Below are 14,808 nucleotides of genomic sequence, written 5' to 3'. Positions count from 1 at the left end.
AGTATACCATCTTGTATTAATATCGATCTAAACCCGTCAATTCTAGGATTTTCTATCTTGTATTAAAAATTGAATCACATCATACACAGAAAAAAATCTAATATGTTATTAATTATTGTAGTATATAAGATTATAAATTTTCAATATAATATGTATGAAATTGAATATAAATATTTCAAATATGACGCGTTACTCAGTAGAAAGTTTTCTTAAATTTATTTTTCACCCGTTATAATATTTTTCATGTATTGAACAGTTTATATTCACAATTTTCAAAAATTCAAATTATGACATATGCGAAAAAACTCTAATTATTTTTTATAATGATGATATTATTTTTTGCAAAAATAGAATCATATAAAGATGAGAAGTGAACTATAATAATTAATAAAAAATTAATATGATAATTTAGATATCAAATCTAATTTGTTGATTTTAATAGGTTACTCTTTTGGAAATTAATAATGTATTTCGTTTTTCTAATTAAATTAAATTAATTAAAATTTAGATATCAAATCTTATATGTTTATATTGATTGGTTATTATTTTTGAAAATTAAAAATGTATTTCGTTTTTTAATTAAATTTAATTAATTAAATTAGTATTTGATTTTTTAATCCTTAAAGAGATAAATTAATTTACTCTTTAAAATTTTATTTCTAATGGCATACTTATGTAATTTCTTACAAAAATTAAGGTTATATTTAAAATGTACTTCCCAAATAATATAGTAGGATAAAGAGTATTTATATTCTAATAATAATAACAATTATTATATTCAGGCTCAGCTCATAAATATGATGGGGCATGTGTACTTTGAATATAGTCATAAGTTAAGTTTGTAAAAGGCCATAAGTTCTTCTAGGAAGGCCCTTAAATGTCCTTTTAAAGAAAATATAGGTGATATATACATTTCATCCGTATGATCCTAGGTTGATTTTATTTTGATACCGTGATAGCTTGTAAGTAATAAATTTGAGTTTTAAAGAAATAAATAAAATCTAATGATGTTCTAATCGTCATCACCCAATCTCCTTCTAAAAACCATGGTCATCATCAGATTCAAAATCAATGTTAACGTCATCGTCATCATCAGATTCATCAAGCTCCCTAACTAAATCTTCATTTATGGGTACGTTTTCTTCCACTTCAGCATCTTCAACAATCCAATCTTGAGCATGAGTAGCACAATCTGCAACTAGTATATCCACATTCTTTTCCTTTTGCTTCTTTCGTTTGGCCAACAATTTCATATTGAATTGGACATTTAACAAGATTGTTCATCCCTTTAGTATCAAGTCTGTTTTGCTTTTTGGTGTGCACCTAATAAAATTTAACAAATGAGAGATAAATCCACTATATTTGTTAATATATTAAAAAACATTTCTTATGTAGTTTGAAGTAAATACCCCTTCAAAAGTACTCCAATTACGCTCACATCTGATGAACTAGTCCTCAAAGACAAAATCTTTTTTGCCATTGTTTGTAGTTAGGGAATTTCAACTCCATAAAAATTTCACCATTGAACTGAACAAACATAAGTTTAATTTATTAGTAAATTGTACATGGAACATATTTAGAATTAAAAATAATAACAAAACAAACCTGGATCATAATTCTCTTCATTCTTAGAACATCCTATAATGGCGGTTGGATGTCCAAAGTTCCCCTCTTTTTTTTTGTATACTTTGTAAGTTCAGTGTTGATGCGATACGTCTGAGTATTAAGATCATTTGGAAAAAAGACATCCACATATTTGAAAGTAGCAGTAATGACATCTCGGTCGAATTGGATATTCGAATCCTTATAAAAATAATAAGCCCCAGAACCGACTCTTTTGATAAGCCCTTTATGAACCAGAGATCTAGCTGAAATCATACTTCTCCAACCATAAGATGGGGAATATGATTTTATATTATCCAGTGGATTGGATTGTCGAAAATATCTTCCTTTGAATACCTTTGCAAAAAGAGAGTTTGGAACCGTTATCAGCCGCCATAACTGTTTCGCCAATAGTGCCGAATTAAAATCATCTACATTCTGAAATCCTAACCCTCCTTCCGCTTTACTACTACACATTTTATTCCAAGCCAGCCAATGCATACCTCTTGAATCACCATTTGAACTCCACCAAAACTTAGCAACCGCACTTGTAAGTTTGGACGTAATTGTTTTCGGAAGTCGAAAACAAGACATAACGTAAGTTGGTAAAGCCACGGCTACCGATTTGATCATAACTTCTTTCCCGCCTTTGGATAGAAATTTGGCTGACCATCCATTTATTCTAGTCTGCAATCGTTCTCTAACAAAAGAGAAAATTTTAGTTTTAGAACCCATCCCACCTAGGTTAGTAATGCCCAAAATTAAATGAATTTCCGCTTTAATGGACTCATCAACCTTATGACCAAACTGAATTGAAGATTTTGAAAAATTTATCTGTTGACCCGAAACCGCTTCATATTGCTTTAAAATACCTAGAATTGTTTCACATTGTTCTTTATTAGCTTTACAAAAAAATAAACTATCATCCGCAAACAGAAGATGAGAAACTGGGGGACTTGGTGCGGCTACCTTTATGCCCGTAATTAATTTTCCATGTTCAGCTTTTCGAATATTCGCTATTAAAACCTCCGTACATAGAATAAATAAATATGGGGAGAACGGATCCCCTTGTCTTAAACCCCTCTCCGGAATTATCAGTCATTTAGGTTGTCCATTAATTAATACCTTATATTGAACTGTTGTTATACACCACATAATCCAAGAAATCCATTTATCGCAGAAACCCATCTTTCTTAACAAAACCTCAATAAATTTCCATTCCACCCGGTCATAAGCTTTACTCATATCTGTTTTAATAGCCATAAACTTTCCTTTACAGGATGGGTTAGTTCGTAACCCATGAAACATCTCCTGTGCAATAAGAATATTATCTGAAATCAGTCGTCCTTCGACAAAAGCGGATTGTGTTTCCGAAATAAGATTTGGCAGGACTGTCTTCAGTCTTTGACAGATAATCTTGGAAATAACTTTATAACCAACATTACAAAGGCTGATCGGCCTTAACTCTGTCATCCGTGTTGGACGTTCCGTTTTTGGAATCAAACATATATTAGTCGTATTTAACCGTTTATCAAAAAATCCATCTTCTAAAAACGAGTTAACCAAAGTCAACAAATCCGTTTTAATAGTAGCCCATGCTTTTTGAATAAACAAAGCTGTCATACCATCAGGACCGGGAGCCTTCTCCGGATGTATCATAAATAAAGCCGTTCTCACCTCGATTTCCGTCGCAGAGGCTTTGAGAAAATTATTAATTTGCTCAGTTATCCGAGGTTGAATTTCACCCAAAGCTTCATCAAAAGCCTGAGGATTTGAAGTTAAAAACAAATTTTGAAAATAAGAAACCGCAACCATTTGGATATCATCATCTTCCACATTCCAGGCCCCATGTTCATCATGGAGGCCGGTAATTCTATTCCTAGCTCGTCTCTGTTTGGTTATCGCATGAAAATATTTTGAATTATTATCCCCTAATTTCATCCACAAACTCCGGCTCTTTTGATACCAATATTGTTCTTCATCACGATAAGCTTCTTGCAATCGTAACGTTAATTCCGTAATCTCCTCTCGCGCTCCTGTATCATCCCTTTGTGCCGCATCTAATTCCGCCTTTAGTTCCTCTATTGTTTTTCGTCCGTAAGGAGATAAATCTTTTTGCCATTTAGAAATAGCCCGCCTACAATTTGTAATTTTTTCAACAAAACATCCCTCTCGTGATCCGGTATCTAAATTTCAGCCATTTGAAATTGCCTCTAATAACCCTTCTTTACCAATCCATCTTTTCTCAAACCAGAAATTTTGTTTGCCACGTGGTATCTTATCTGCTATTGTTGCAATTACTGGTGAATGATCTGAAGCTAACATTGTTAGATATTCAATAAAAGAATTGCAAAATAAATCATGTCATTCTTCATTTGCTAAAGCCCTATCTAACCGACACCGTATTGGTTTCTTGTCTCGCCAACCCCTCCACGATAACCAATCTCCAAGGTATGGAAATTCCAGAATACCACAATCTTGAATCATTGAATTAAAAGGAATAAACGTTGAAGCAAGTCTTAACTTACCACCTCTTTTTTCATTATTATTTCTTAACTCATTAAAATCACCTATTAAAAGCCAAGGAGTATCCCGAGTGACACCAATTCTTGTTAATCGTTCCCATACGTAATCTCTTTTTTTGGAACCGGATCCCCATAAACAAAGGTAAGGTGAATAGTTTTTCCTTTATAATTGGTCGCAACATCAATTAGACGATTACTTTCGAAAAGAATTGAAACATTAAAATCATTATTATAAAAAAGTGCTAAACCGCCACTACAACCAATAGGATCAACCGTTTTTAAATTTTTATAACCAAAATGACCGACAAATTTTTCCATATATAAAGAAGATTGCTTTGTTTCCATTAAAAACAAAAAATCCGGCCGATGCTGTTTCCATAAATCCCTAAGATAACCGATTGTTGCTTTATTCTCGAGCCCTTGACAATTCCAGCTTAAAATCTTCATTTATCAACCGTTGGTTTTGGTGGTTTAGCACCACCACGCACAGCCTTCCCCGTGACCCGGTTCTTCGGCTCAGCTCCCTCAATTAATTGATCACTCCCTTTCGGTGCAAACCGCTTCCGTGACGATGAGAACAATTGAACATTCCTCTTTTTGGAACTTATTCCTTTCATAGCTGCAACACCTTTCAGGTTGCGCCCTTTCCCAACATCTCCTTCTTTTTCCTCATACTCCATATCCACAGCATCCTCCTAATACACTTCCCCAACATGATCAACACAATCCTCAACTTCTTGATCTAGCTGGCCGTCATCTTTCACCTCGGACCCTCTAAACTCTTCACTTTCATACTCCTCCATAGCATCCACATGATCAGCCGGATTCACTAATCCATCCTCCAATAACAGATCATCTTCATCGACCTCATCTTCTGCCATTTGCTCTTCAAAACCCCCTGCAAATTGGAGACCTCAAGAGGTTCTGAAACTGAAACAACACCCCCAGAAGAAATCTGCTCCAGCCCTGCAGAAGCCAAAACTGCCACCTCCTCTGAAGCCTTTGATGGATCCTGCCACTCTTGAATCGCCGGTTCTGACTCCAAGCAACCAGAAATCTCCGACACCTCGGACGTAAAAAGAGCTTTCTGGACCTGCTTTGAATTTCCTCTCTCCACAGCCACTGGAAGCTCAGAAAGCACCTGCTCAGATAACACCTCTGTATGCTTCCCCTTCCTTTCCTGAGCTCCAGCTCGAGCGTCCCTAAATTCAGCATACTTCAGATAATTGAGAAACCTTGGTTGACGAGAGGAGCCTGCCCCATTATGTGAACCATTTTGATACCGATTTCGAACCTCCTTGTGATGACCTGCGGCAGGCTTCCTTAAAGAACTGCCTTGAACCCTCTAAACTTGACGTGTTTCAGCCCCTAACTCATTTGTTACCGCTCCCCTAAAGCTCAAATTTTGACTCTCTTTATGTAGCTCTGCCTTTTGTCTTGGAGCTTGAGACATCACTGCTGGATTTGGAACCATGTTGAAGGCACACTTTGACTCATCATGAAACAAACTCTTACAAACCCAAACAATCTTTCGTAACACAAGAACATAGTGGTTTTCTCTCCACTGCTAAACTCCACCTCCGTATCAAAACACAACGGCATGAACCCATTTAGCTCCACCTGAACGCGGCCACCATCAACATCCACTGCTTTGACCTCACCCAACGCTGCACCAATGTCATTAAAAGTTGTTTCCGCCCAATATTGAATCGGAACACCAAGAACACGGATCCAGAAAGTTAAAGAGGATGGATAAGCTGGATCTATAGAAGGTCTCCAACGCACCAGAGAAACCATCAAATGGTCAAAATGGAGAGGTTCCATTTTTAAAACATCAACAATATCCTCCTCTGTTTCAAAGTCGAATTGAAACCGGCCTAGCCCCAAATCTGCACCCACAACCTTCCCCTCCAACTGCTAGATACGAGGAAGCATGAACAACAGTGTCTTCATGTCTTGCCTTTGAGGATTCATACAGCGCCCAATGAGGGTTTTTGAGTAACCCGCAATCAAGGCCGAGTTATCAAAGTGAGAAATCTTGATCTTCCTCCTTGGAATTTGGACATTGCTCACAAGACCCGATTGAGACATAGTAAATCTTCTTAACCAATCCACTCTCCAAGAGAAAACAGAAATCGTAAACTGAAAGCTGTTTAAAACAAGAGAAGAAAAAAACTGGGATGTGAGATGTCTTAGAAACGAGAAGACCTCTCCCCTTTTATACAGCCTCTCCACGACACCATCATAACTCCCCAAATCACAATCCCAAAAAAAACGTTCTGAAAATCCCCGTGAACACAAAGAGCAGGATTTCAAACTTGCAATCATATCTCTGAACGAATCGCGGAGAATCATAAAAAACGCAATCTGACTCTGAAAGACCATGGAAACAAAATCAAAAGAAGCCAATGGAGATACCAAATTAAGATTCGCACAACTCCGAAGAATCAACTAGCAGGAACATTGCCTAAACCATCTCCTAAGAATCCACACACCAACGAAGAAGAAAAAGGGAAAAAAGATAAAATCCATCAATCCAAATCGCCAATCAAAGACAGATCCAATCTGAAGAAAAGCCCAAAAAAGATATCGTAATCTTTTCCTCATCAACCCAGATCGGCCTTGAAATTCAACATTCCATACTTGCAACCTCTTAAAAGAAAATCCCAAGGAAACATGACGAAATCTCTTCTCTGTCAGTCCGAGAACCTTCAGGATAGCACTATCCTCTAATAAACCAATGAAAAATCGATATAATTCCACAGAAAACCAAAAAAAATCAGCCCAGATCCAACCCCTCATTGTTGGGTCACAAAACCCTAGAGTACCACCATCGTCGTCGCCTTCGAGAGCTTTTTCTTTTTTTTTCTTTTTACCTTTAAATTTTCTTCCTTCTCTACCAAACTTTTCAAAGTACGAAAAGCCGATGCAAATCCAATTATTCCAGGCCTCACAATATCTCTTCTCTTGGTAAAACTCCTCATCATGGACAAGGTCTGGTGATGAGCGTATATAAAAATGGTAAACGCTTTGGCCATTTTAACTATTTCGTCAGACATAGCAAGTTTAGAAATACCTTCTACCATCAGATTTATTGTGTGAGTTGCACAAAAAGTCCAAAATATGGTGGGTCTTACCTCCTTTAACAACTTTGCAGCAGTTATGTTGTTAGTGGCATTGTTCGTTACTACTTGAACAACATGATCTCCACCTAAATTTTTGATGCAGTACTCATTGACATATGCAAAGATATATTCACCCGTATGGGAATCATCAAAGCAATCTTTAGAAGAGAGAAACATTGTACCTTCTTTGCAGTTGATACACAAATTCATGATTGACCTTCTTTTTCTATCCGACCAAGAATCTGTCGTTACGGAACATCCATTAACTCTCCACTCATCTTCTTGTTCTTCCATCAAACCTTTCATTCGAACAACCTCTTCTTTTAACAAAGGCTCCCTCAACTGATATTGACTAGGAGGAGTAACACCTGGTCCAAACTGTCCAGCGACTTCAAGCATTCTTCTTAAATCATCATTTGCAATAGCATTAAAAGGAATGCCATGAGAATACACCCATCTAGCAACATATTGATGTACCACATGTAATCTTTCTTTTGCAAGGAGATTCTTGATATGTTGTTGATGTGGTGTCAATATTGTACCTTTATGAATTTCAGGATTGATGCATGTAGTATCTATCAATAGGACCAAGCATGCGAGCACTTTTGTTTGCTCCCATTCCTTCTACTTCAATTACTTCTTCATCCTCCTCTCGTTTTCCATCAACATTTACCATCTTTCGAGTTTCTAAATCTGTCATCCGAACTCTTTTCTTTTTGTTTTGTGCTTCTAGAATTGCTAACTTGCATTTTTTTTGGTCTTTTTTGGATGATTTTGGACAAGCTGCAACATTCCCTTGTATTCTCGCAACATGTTGCTTTAGTCTATAGATTCCTCCTGAAAACTCCTTTCCCCATACGATAATTTGCATTTCATTTTGTCCAAATTGTTGGGATTTATCAACATTCCAAATTCCCAGCCAACATCATTTGATTTTCTCTGTAAATTTGTAGTCTCTACAACTGATATAGAATCTAGCTGTTGCCGATGATGAAGCCATAATCTATAGACGTGAAAGAAAAGAAACCAGACAACATAAAAGAGACGAACCACAATTATACAAACTCAATCTTATCAATAATATTTGAATTCTAAATAGTAACCGATCCTTATTCTATGTTTAATTTAGTATCTAGAAAAAGAAAAAATAAAATTCTATCTGACACATTCAATTTTGTAATACAGTTTAACTATCTATGTCATCATAATAAACTAGATTTAAATTCTACACACATCATTTTAAGTGATAACATTTTCATATCAAAATAATATTTATGACATATCAAATCTATATCCTAGTTAGTATTAAAAATAATTAACAATTAACAAAGCATAATTAATATATATAAAAAAACAGAAATCCACAAAAATATTTAGAAACCAAACATTGTTGAAACTATATTTTTTATATATGCCGTAATCTCGTAAGTTAATTTTACATCATGTAAATTAATATTAAATGAGTTAAAATTAATAAATAAAGTATTGAAGGACACATGTAAACATTTGCTAGTTTGACTTGACATGTAGCACAATCCTATGAGTTAGTAACTTTGAAAATCATACTTTATATAATAATATAAACACCGATTGAGAAGCAACCAGAGTCTCTCTACGGAATTGACAAAATTCAAAAACAATAAAGAAGAACACGACTTGTATAATGTCTACAATTTTTTGGTCTTTTGGGAGGCGTTTTTCTTCCTTTTAGGTTAGCCAAAAACGACGTAATTTGAAAAATTAGATTAAAAGCCAAAAAATGAAGTCGTTTAGAAAAGTTATTGAAAAAAGAAAAAAAATTAGGCGGACTAAACTGATTAATTCTGCCTAACCACAGTCAAACTCGCACATCCAACATGTCTGCCTATTAAAGCCGATTACAATAAAATCGGAATAGACAACCATTGCTTGGCGCCTAGGCGTCGTTTAGGCAGCCGTCTAAAATGATTTTCTGAACACTGAAAATATCTAATATATTTTTAAGTATTAAAATTAAAATTTGTATACAAAACTAATTTTTTTTTTTTTGGTGTGGGAAGGGGAGTCAATAAACTCCTCCCAATTTATTAAGAACTAAATAAAAGAAATTACAAACGAATAGTACGAGGGACACCAGACCCATTAACATCCTCGAACATGATCGAAAGAACAGATTCGGGACAAACATCAAGAGAAAGAAAACCAAAATCTAAAGAGAACGCATAGTTTGCTAATCCATCGGCAAGACGATTAGCTTCCCTATACACATGAGTAACCCGGACTAACCAGTCCCGTGAGATAAAGCCATGGCACAAACGTACCAGAAAAGACAGCGGATGCATTTCAGTCACCCCTGTTTGTAAGAACCCCACAACCAACTTAGAGTCCACCTCCAGCTCCACCCGTCGAAAGCCTCTCTCCCAGGCTATGACTAAACCATAGTACACTCCCCATAACTCCGCCATGGGAGCCGAACAGATGCCTATGTTCAACGCAAACCCACCTAACCACTCATCTTCTTCTCCACGTATCACTCCGCCCGCGGTTGCTAGACCCGGGTTGCCATGAGAAGCACCATCAGTCGAAAGCTTAACCCATCCAAGACTAGGTAGCTGCCATCGTATGACCTGCGCACTCGTTACCCCTCTCCGTGAACTTCCCCGACTCATGTGGTGAGAACGTATCGTATCTTTGGCTAGCTCCTTCAAGAATTGTACTCGATCTCTACATCTCCCCTGCTCCCCGAACACATTCCCACACCTCCACTTCCATGCCCACCAAACCGCAATACTGAAAAGAGAGCCCCATTCTTGACCATCTAACCCCCCTCGTGATCTGAGATTATCATATAACCACTCCAAAAGGCTTTGTGTGAAGAAGATGCGCCTCCGAGATCTCGGTACCAAGCGTAACCAAACTCCAGACATCGCCGGGCAGTCCCTAAGTACATGAATCGTTGTTTCCATCGCTCCTTGACAAACTGGACATAATTCACTCTCCCCCATATGCCTCCGGACTCTCTCAACATTCGTCATAATAACCTTGTTTTCAACAAGCCAAAGGAAAACACGCACTCTCTCCTGTGCCACCACAGCCCAAACCTGTTGAAAGAACTTCGCCATGCATGGTCGCGGATCCCCATCAGCTGTCAACATCGCATAGGCCGAGCTCACTGTGAACTCACCCTTGGAAGTCCCTGTCCAAGAAATCGTGTCTCGCACTCCAGGGCAACCTTTAATCACCACCGCATATAACCTATGTATAATACTCATCGGCAGGTACAAAGAGAGAACTCGTGTGTTCCAACCTGCACCATCACACCAATACTCCTCCACTTTCTTATTAATTTCTACCACTGGAATTGTGCGTGTAGCATGCGACAACAATGACGTGTTCAGCAACCATTTGTCTAACCAGAAATTAATAGAACTACCATCACCAGGAACCCATCCCAACCCGCAAGTAACCACCTCTCTCAACCCGGTACTGATACTCCTCCAAGTCGATGACCAATGGCTTTTAGGAACCAACCACGAATGATTCAGCACCTCACCCACTTTGTATTTACTCCGTAATACTCGTGCCCATAAACTCTTGTCATCACCAAGTAACCTCCAACCAACCTTAGCAACGAGAGCTTTATTCATGTCCCGTGATCCTCTTACTCCCAAACCCCCTTCCTCCTTTGGTTTGCAAATTTTTTTCCAAGCTAATAAGTGTAGCTTTCGCTTATCTGTCGTCCCTCCCCACAAGAGAGTCCTTGACACCTTGTCCAAGCTTTCCAAAGTAGATTCAGGCAAGATAATTGAACTCATAGAGTGAACCGGAATTGAAGATAACACCGCTTTCATTAATGTAATTCGTCCCGCCAAACTCAAGGTCCGAGACTTCCATCCTGCGAGTCTTGAATTTACTTTCTCCAACACTTCTCCATAAGTCTCCTTGTTAATTCTTTTTTGCAAGATTGGCATACCTAAGTATTTGCCCAAATCTCTAGTCGACCCAATTCCGCTCTCCACAGTAATTAACCTCTCCATATCACGGCTAACATTACTCGAGAAAAAGATTTTAGACTTCTCTAAACTCACTTTCTATCCCGAAGATAGGCAGAACCTCTCCAACACCCTTCTAATCACTCTTATTTGCACTACCGATGCCTCCGCAAAAAGAATAAGATCATCCGCAAAACAAACATGGGATATCTTCGGGCCACCTCTCGAAAGATTAATTGGTTTCCAGTTCTTATTTCCCACCTCAAAATCAATAAGTTGACAAAGCCTCTCCATACAAAGCACAAACAAATACGGAGAGAGCGGGTCTCCTTGGCGGAGTCCACGGGCTGGCTTGAAAGACTCTGTCTTCTCACCATTCCATAAGAGACTCATTGCCGGATTTGCAACACATTCCATTATTCGTCGCGTCCACCCACTAGACAAACCCGCTGCCTGTAGAGTCTCTTCGAGAAAATCCCATCTAATTCGGTCATATGCTTTCTCCAAATCCAGTTTCAGCAACATCCACCCCTTACGCCCTTTCTTACGTCTCATAGAGTGAACCGCTTCTTGCACGACTACTATATTATCGATGCTTAACCTCCCAGGGATGAAACTCGCTTGAGCTGGTCCAATTAGCTTAGAGATCACACTCTTAAGCCTAATGACCATCATCTTCGTTATTACTTTAAACAATACATTACACAGACTTATTGGTCGAAATTGTGTAATCTTCTCCGGCTTCAACACTTTCGGAATGAGAACCAACAAAGCATCATTAGTGGACTGCGGTAATATACCGGATTCAAAAAAATCCAGCACAAAGCGAGTAACTGAACTGCCAACTATCTCCCAGCATTCTTGATAAAATACCGGCTGGAAACCGTCAGGACCAGGCGCTTTAAACCTCCCCATACTCTTGACTGCCACCACTACCTCCTCAAGAGTAAACGGCTTATCCAACTGTTCCTTCTCGAATGTAGACAAACCCGTAAAACCTCCAGTTGGTAACCTCTCTCGCACTTCACTAACATCCACAAGAGGGTATAACCGTGTATAATAAGCTACAGCCAACCTCTCCAACTCCTCTTTGTCTGAGATCCACTTATCCTCATCATCTTTCAAGCTCTCAATTCGATTTCTCCTCCTCCGAATGATTGTCGAGGTGTGAAAGAAAGTAGTATTTCGATCCCCCAAGGAAATAAACTTTTCACGCGATTTTTGGAACCAAATAGTCTCCTCTTGCTCTAAAATTGTATCAAACTCTTTGAAAAGCTGCTCCTCCTTCATTAATAAAGCATCAGACTGTGTAACATCTAAAAGATCTTGGACCTCCTTAAGCTGTCTCACTGTCTTCTCTTTCCGAGTATTAATCGCACCAAACACTTCCTTATTCCAAATCCGGAGCTTCCCCTGCAACTTCTGCAGCGCCACTGGAGTCGTTAGATTCAAATCCCACGAAATCTGAACCATCTCTTTGAAGCACTCATGACTCAACCAAGCTGCCTTAAAACAAAACAGTCTCCTTCTCGGATCCATAGTTTGGTTCAGAGCCAATTGGAGATAGAGAGGCGCATGATCCGAAGAGAAGAAAGGGAGGTGCGAGACCACAGCCTCATGCCACTTCAATCTAGCATGTGCACAACAGAACACTCGATCAAGTCTTTTTGCTACAAAATTACTCTCTACACGACCTCTCTTCCAAGTGAACTTATTGCCTTTAAATCCCATGTCAATTAAAGAAAGTTCATTGATCCAGTCACCAAAGAACAAAGAATCTGGCGATAGTCTACCATTTCCCCCTGTTCGCTCATCCAACCGTAAAATTGTATTGAAGTCACCACCAATAATCAAAGGCCCTTCTAACCCGCCAATGATATCCCGTAACTCCCCCCATAAACCACTCCTACGAGTCACCGTTGGAGCCGCATACACAGCAACCAAATTAATGACCTCCTCCGCATTAGTTATTTTGACATAGATGAATTGATTCGATGAAGCAACCACATCTACTTGACCCACACTAGATCTCCAGAGCAGCCACAACCCACCACTCTGTCCTGTCGCATCCACACGAAAAGAATTTTCCAATCCCAACCTTTGACAAATTCTACTCGCTTGCACACCCTCCGCATGTGTCTCAAACAGAGCAATCATGTTTGTCTCATACTTCTTTAACATATATCGAATTGAACGTCGAAAACTGGGTTTATTCGCCCCCCCGGCAATTCCAGAATAGGCACTTCATGATGATAATCTTATAGTTTCGTTGAAACACCGGGGCAACCTGTTATTCGTCATTCCCAATGACTCCAAGGTCTACCGTATCCGTCTGCATCTCTGAGAGTGGCTCCCTCACCATATCCAGCCTCTCTCCCTCTATGTCACTCGACATTAAATTTTCTTGCATTGGTCTCTTATCCAGACTCAGATTCGTACCACTACCCATGAAGGCCCCTCCAGCTCTGCCAACACAGTCCGACTCTGTTCTCAACCTCTTTCCGCGAGAAATCATGTCTCTCTCCCCCTGTAATGGGCCAAAAACTAATCCCTGACATGCATATTCGTTCTGGGTCCTTTCCTTGGCCCACTACTCTTCCCACTTCTCGGCCCAACATTCCTCTTGCCCAAATCCGCAACTTTATTCTCCTTCTGAACTCGAAATTCCCGCTTAGAATTAGAACCTTCCTTGTTCTTTTCCAAACTTTCCAAAACCTGCGGGACGTTAATATTAGCATTCTCCTTATCAATCCCCTGCGATCCCCTCACTTCCCTTATCTCCTCCACCGAATCCTCCATTAAGCCACTGAAGCTATTCGATATGGCAATATCCCCTGATCTCGAGATTCGCGCATTTACTCCGTTAGTACGTTCCGTAATTTTCTCCTGTCCCCCCGCCGCGAAAATAACCGGCGTCACCGGAGACTCCATTCTTCTTCCCGATCTCCTTACGGCCGTGAACCCATCATTACTCTGCTCCCCTTGACCCGACACCCCTCTACCATCTGGTGTACTCATCTGAGCCATTGCCTCCGACAACTTCTGAGGACACGCACTCACTAGATGACCAAAGATTCCACAGGTCGGACAGATATGACCTAAGCCTTCATATGAAACAAAATACCTCTCCCCGTTCACCAACACTGTTCCTTTTAACGGCTCCTTCAAATCCACCTCCACACAAACCCTCGCGAACCTTCCTCTCTCCCGATTCAAAGTAGTCATATCAACTCTGACTGGCCGTCCTAGCCCTCCTGCTATTCCCATCAGAATCAACTGGTGATAGAAGGTAACCGGCAGATTTGAAACTCTCACCCATATCGGTGTAGTGACAATTTCATCTCTCAACGGATTGAACTCCGGCGTCCACGCTTGGACCATTAGGATACTCCCAAACAATCTCCATGGACCACCTGTCACTGCCGCCATATAGTCCTCCTCTCTGTCAAAACGCACCATAAAAAACTGTCACGGGAGATCAACAACATACATCCCATCCGCCAGTTTCCACAACTCACGTAACTTTCTACTCAGCGCTGCTATAGGAACATGTCGACCTAAGACTTTTACGATCATACAGTGTTT

The 14,808-nt window shown here is 39.3% G+C and overlaps 1 protein-coding gene and 2 pseudogenes across 3 annotated transcripts; all 3 read right to left on the bottom strand.

Moving 5' to 3' along the window:
- Nucleotides 1–1,818: 1,818 nt before the first annotated feature.
- On the bottom strand, nucleotides 1,819–6,230 carry AT1G43270 (annotated as a pseudogene; the record flags this gene model as incomplete). The annotated part of the gene is made up of 1 exon: nucleotides 1,819–6,230.
- A 716-nt stretch (nucleotides 6,231–6,946) lies between these two features.
- On the bottom strand, nucleotides 6,947–7,928 carry AT1G43260 (hAT transposon superfamily protein; the record flags this gene model as incomplete). Its single annotated transcript, NM_103475.1, has 2 exons — nucleotides 6,947–7,743; nucleotides 7,841–7,928. The coding sequence occupies 2 exons, from the start codon at nucleotides 7,926–7,928 to the stop codon at nucleotides 6,947–6,949; spliced, it is 885 nt and encodes a 294-aa protein (NP_175015.1).
- A 1,414-nt stretch (nucleotides 7,929–9,342) lies between these two features.
- Nucleotides 9,343–14,657, bottom strand: AT1G43250 (annotated as a pseudogene; the record flags this gene model as incomplete). The annotated part of the gene is made up of 1 exon: nucleotides 9,343–14,657.
- Between the last annotated feature and the right edge of the window lie 151 nt (nucleotides 14,658–14,808).

Source organism: Arabidopsis thaliana, assembly GCF_000001735.4.
Source record: "Arabidopsis thaliana chromosome 1 sequence".
NCBI lineage: Eukaryota > Viridiplantae > Streptophyta > Magnoliopsida > Brassicales > Brassicaceae > Arabidopsis > Arabidopsis thaliana.
The sequence above is the reverse complement of the archived record's forward strand: the minus strand, read 5'-3'. Positions and strand labels throughout refer to the sequence as shown.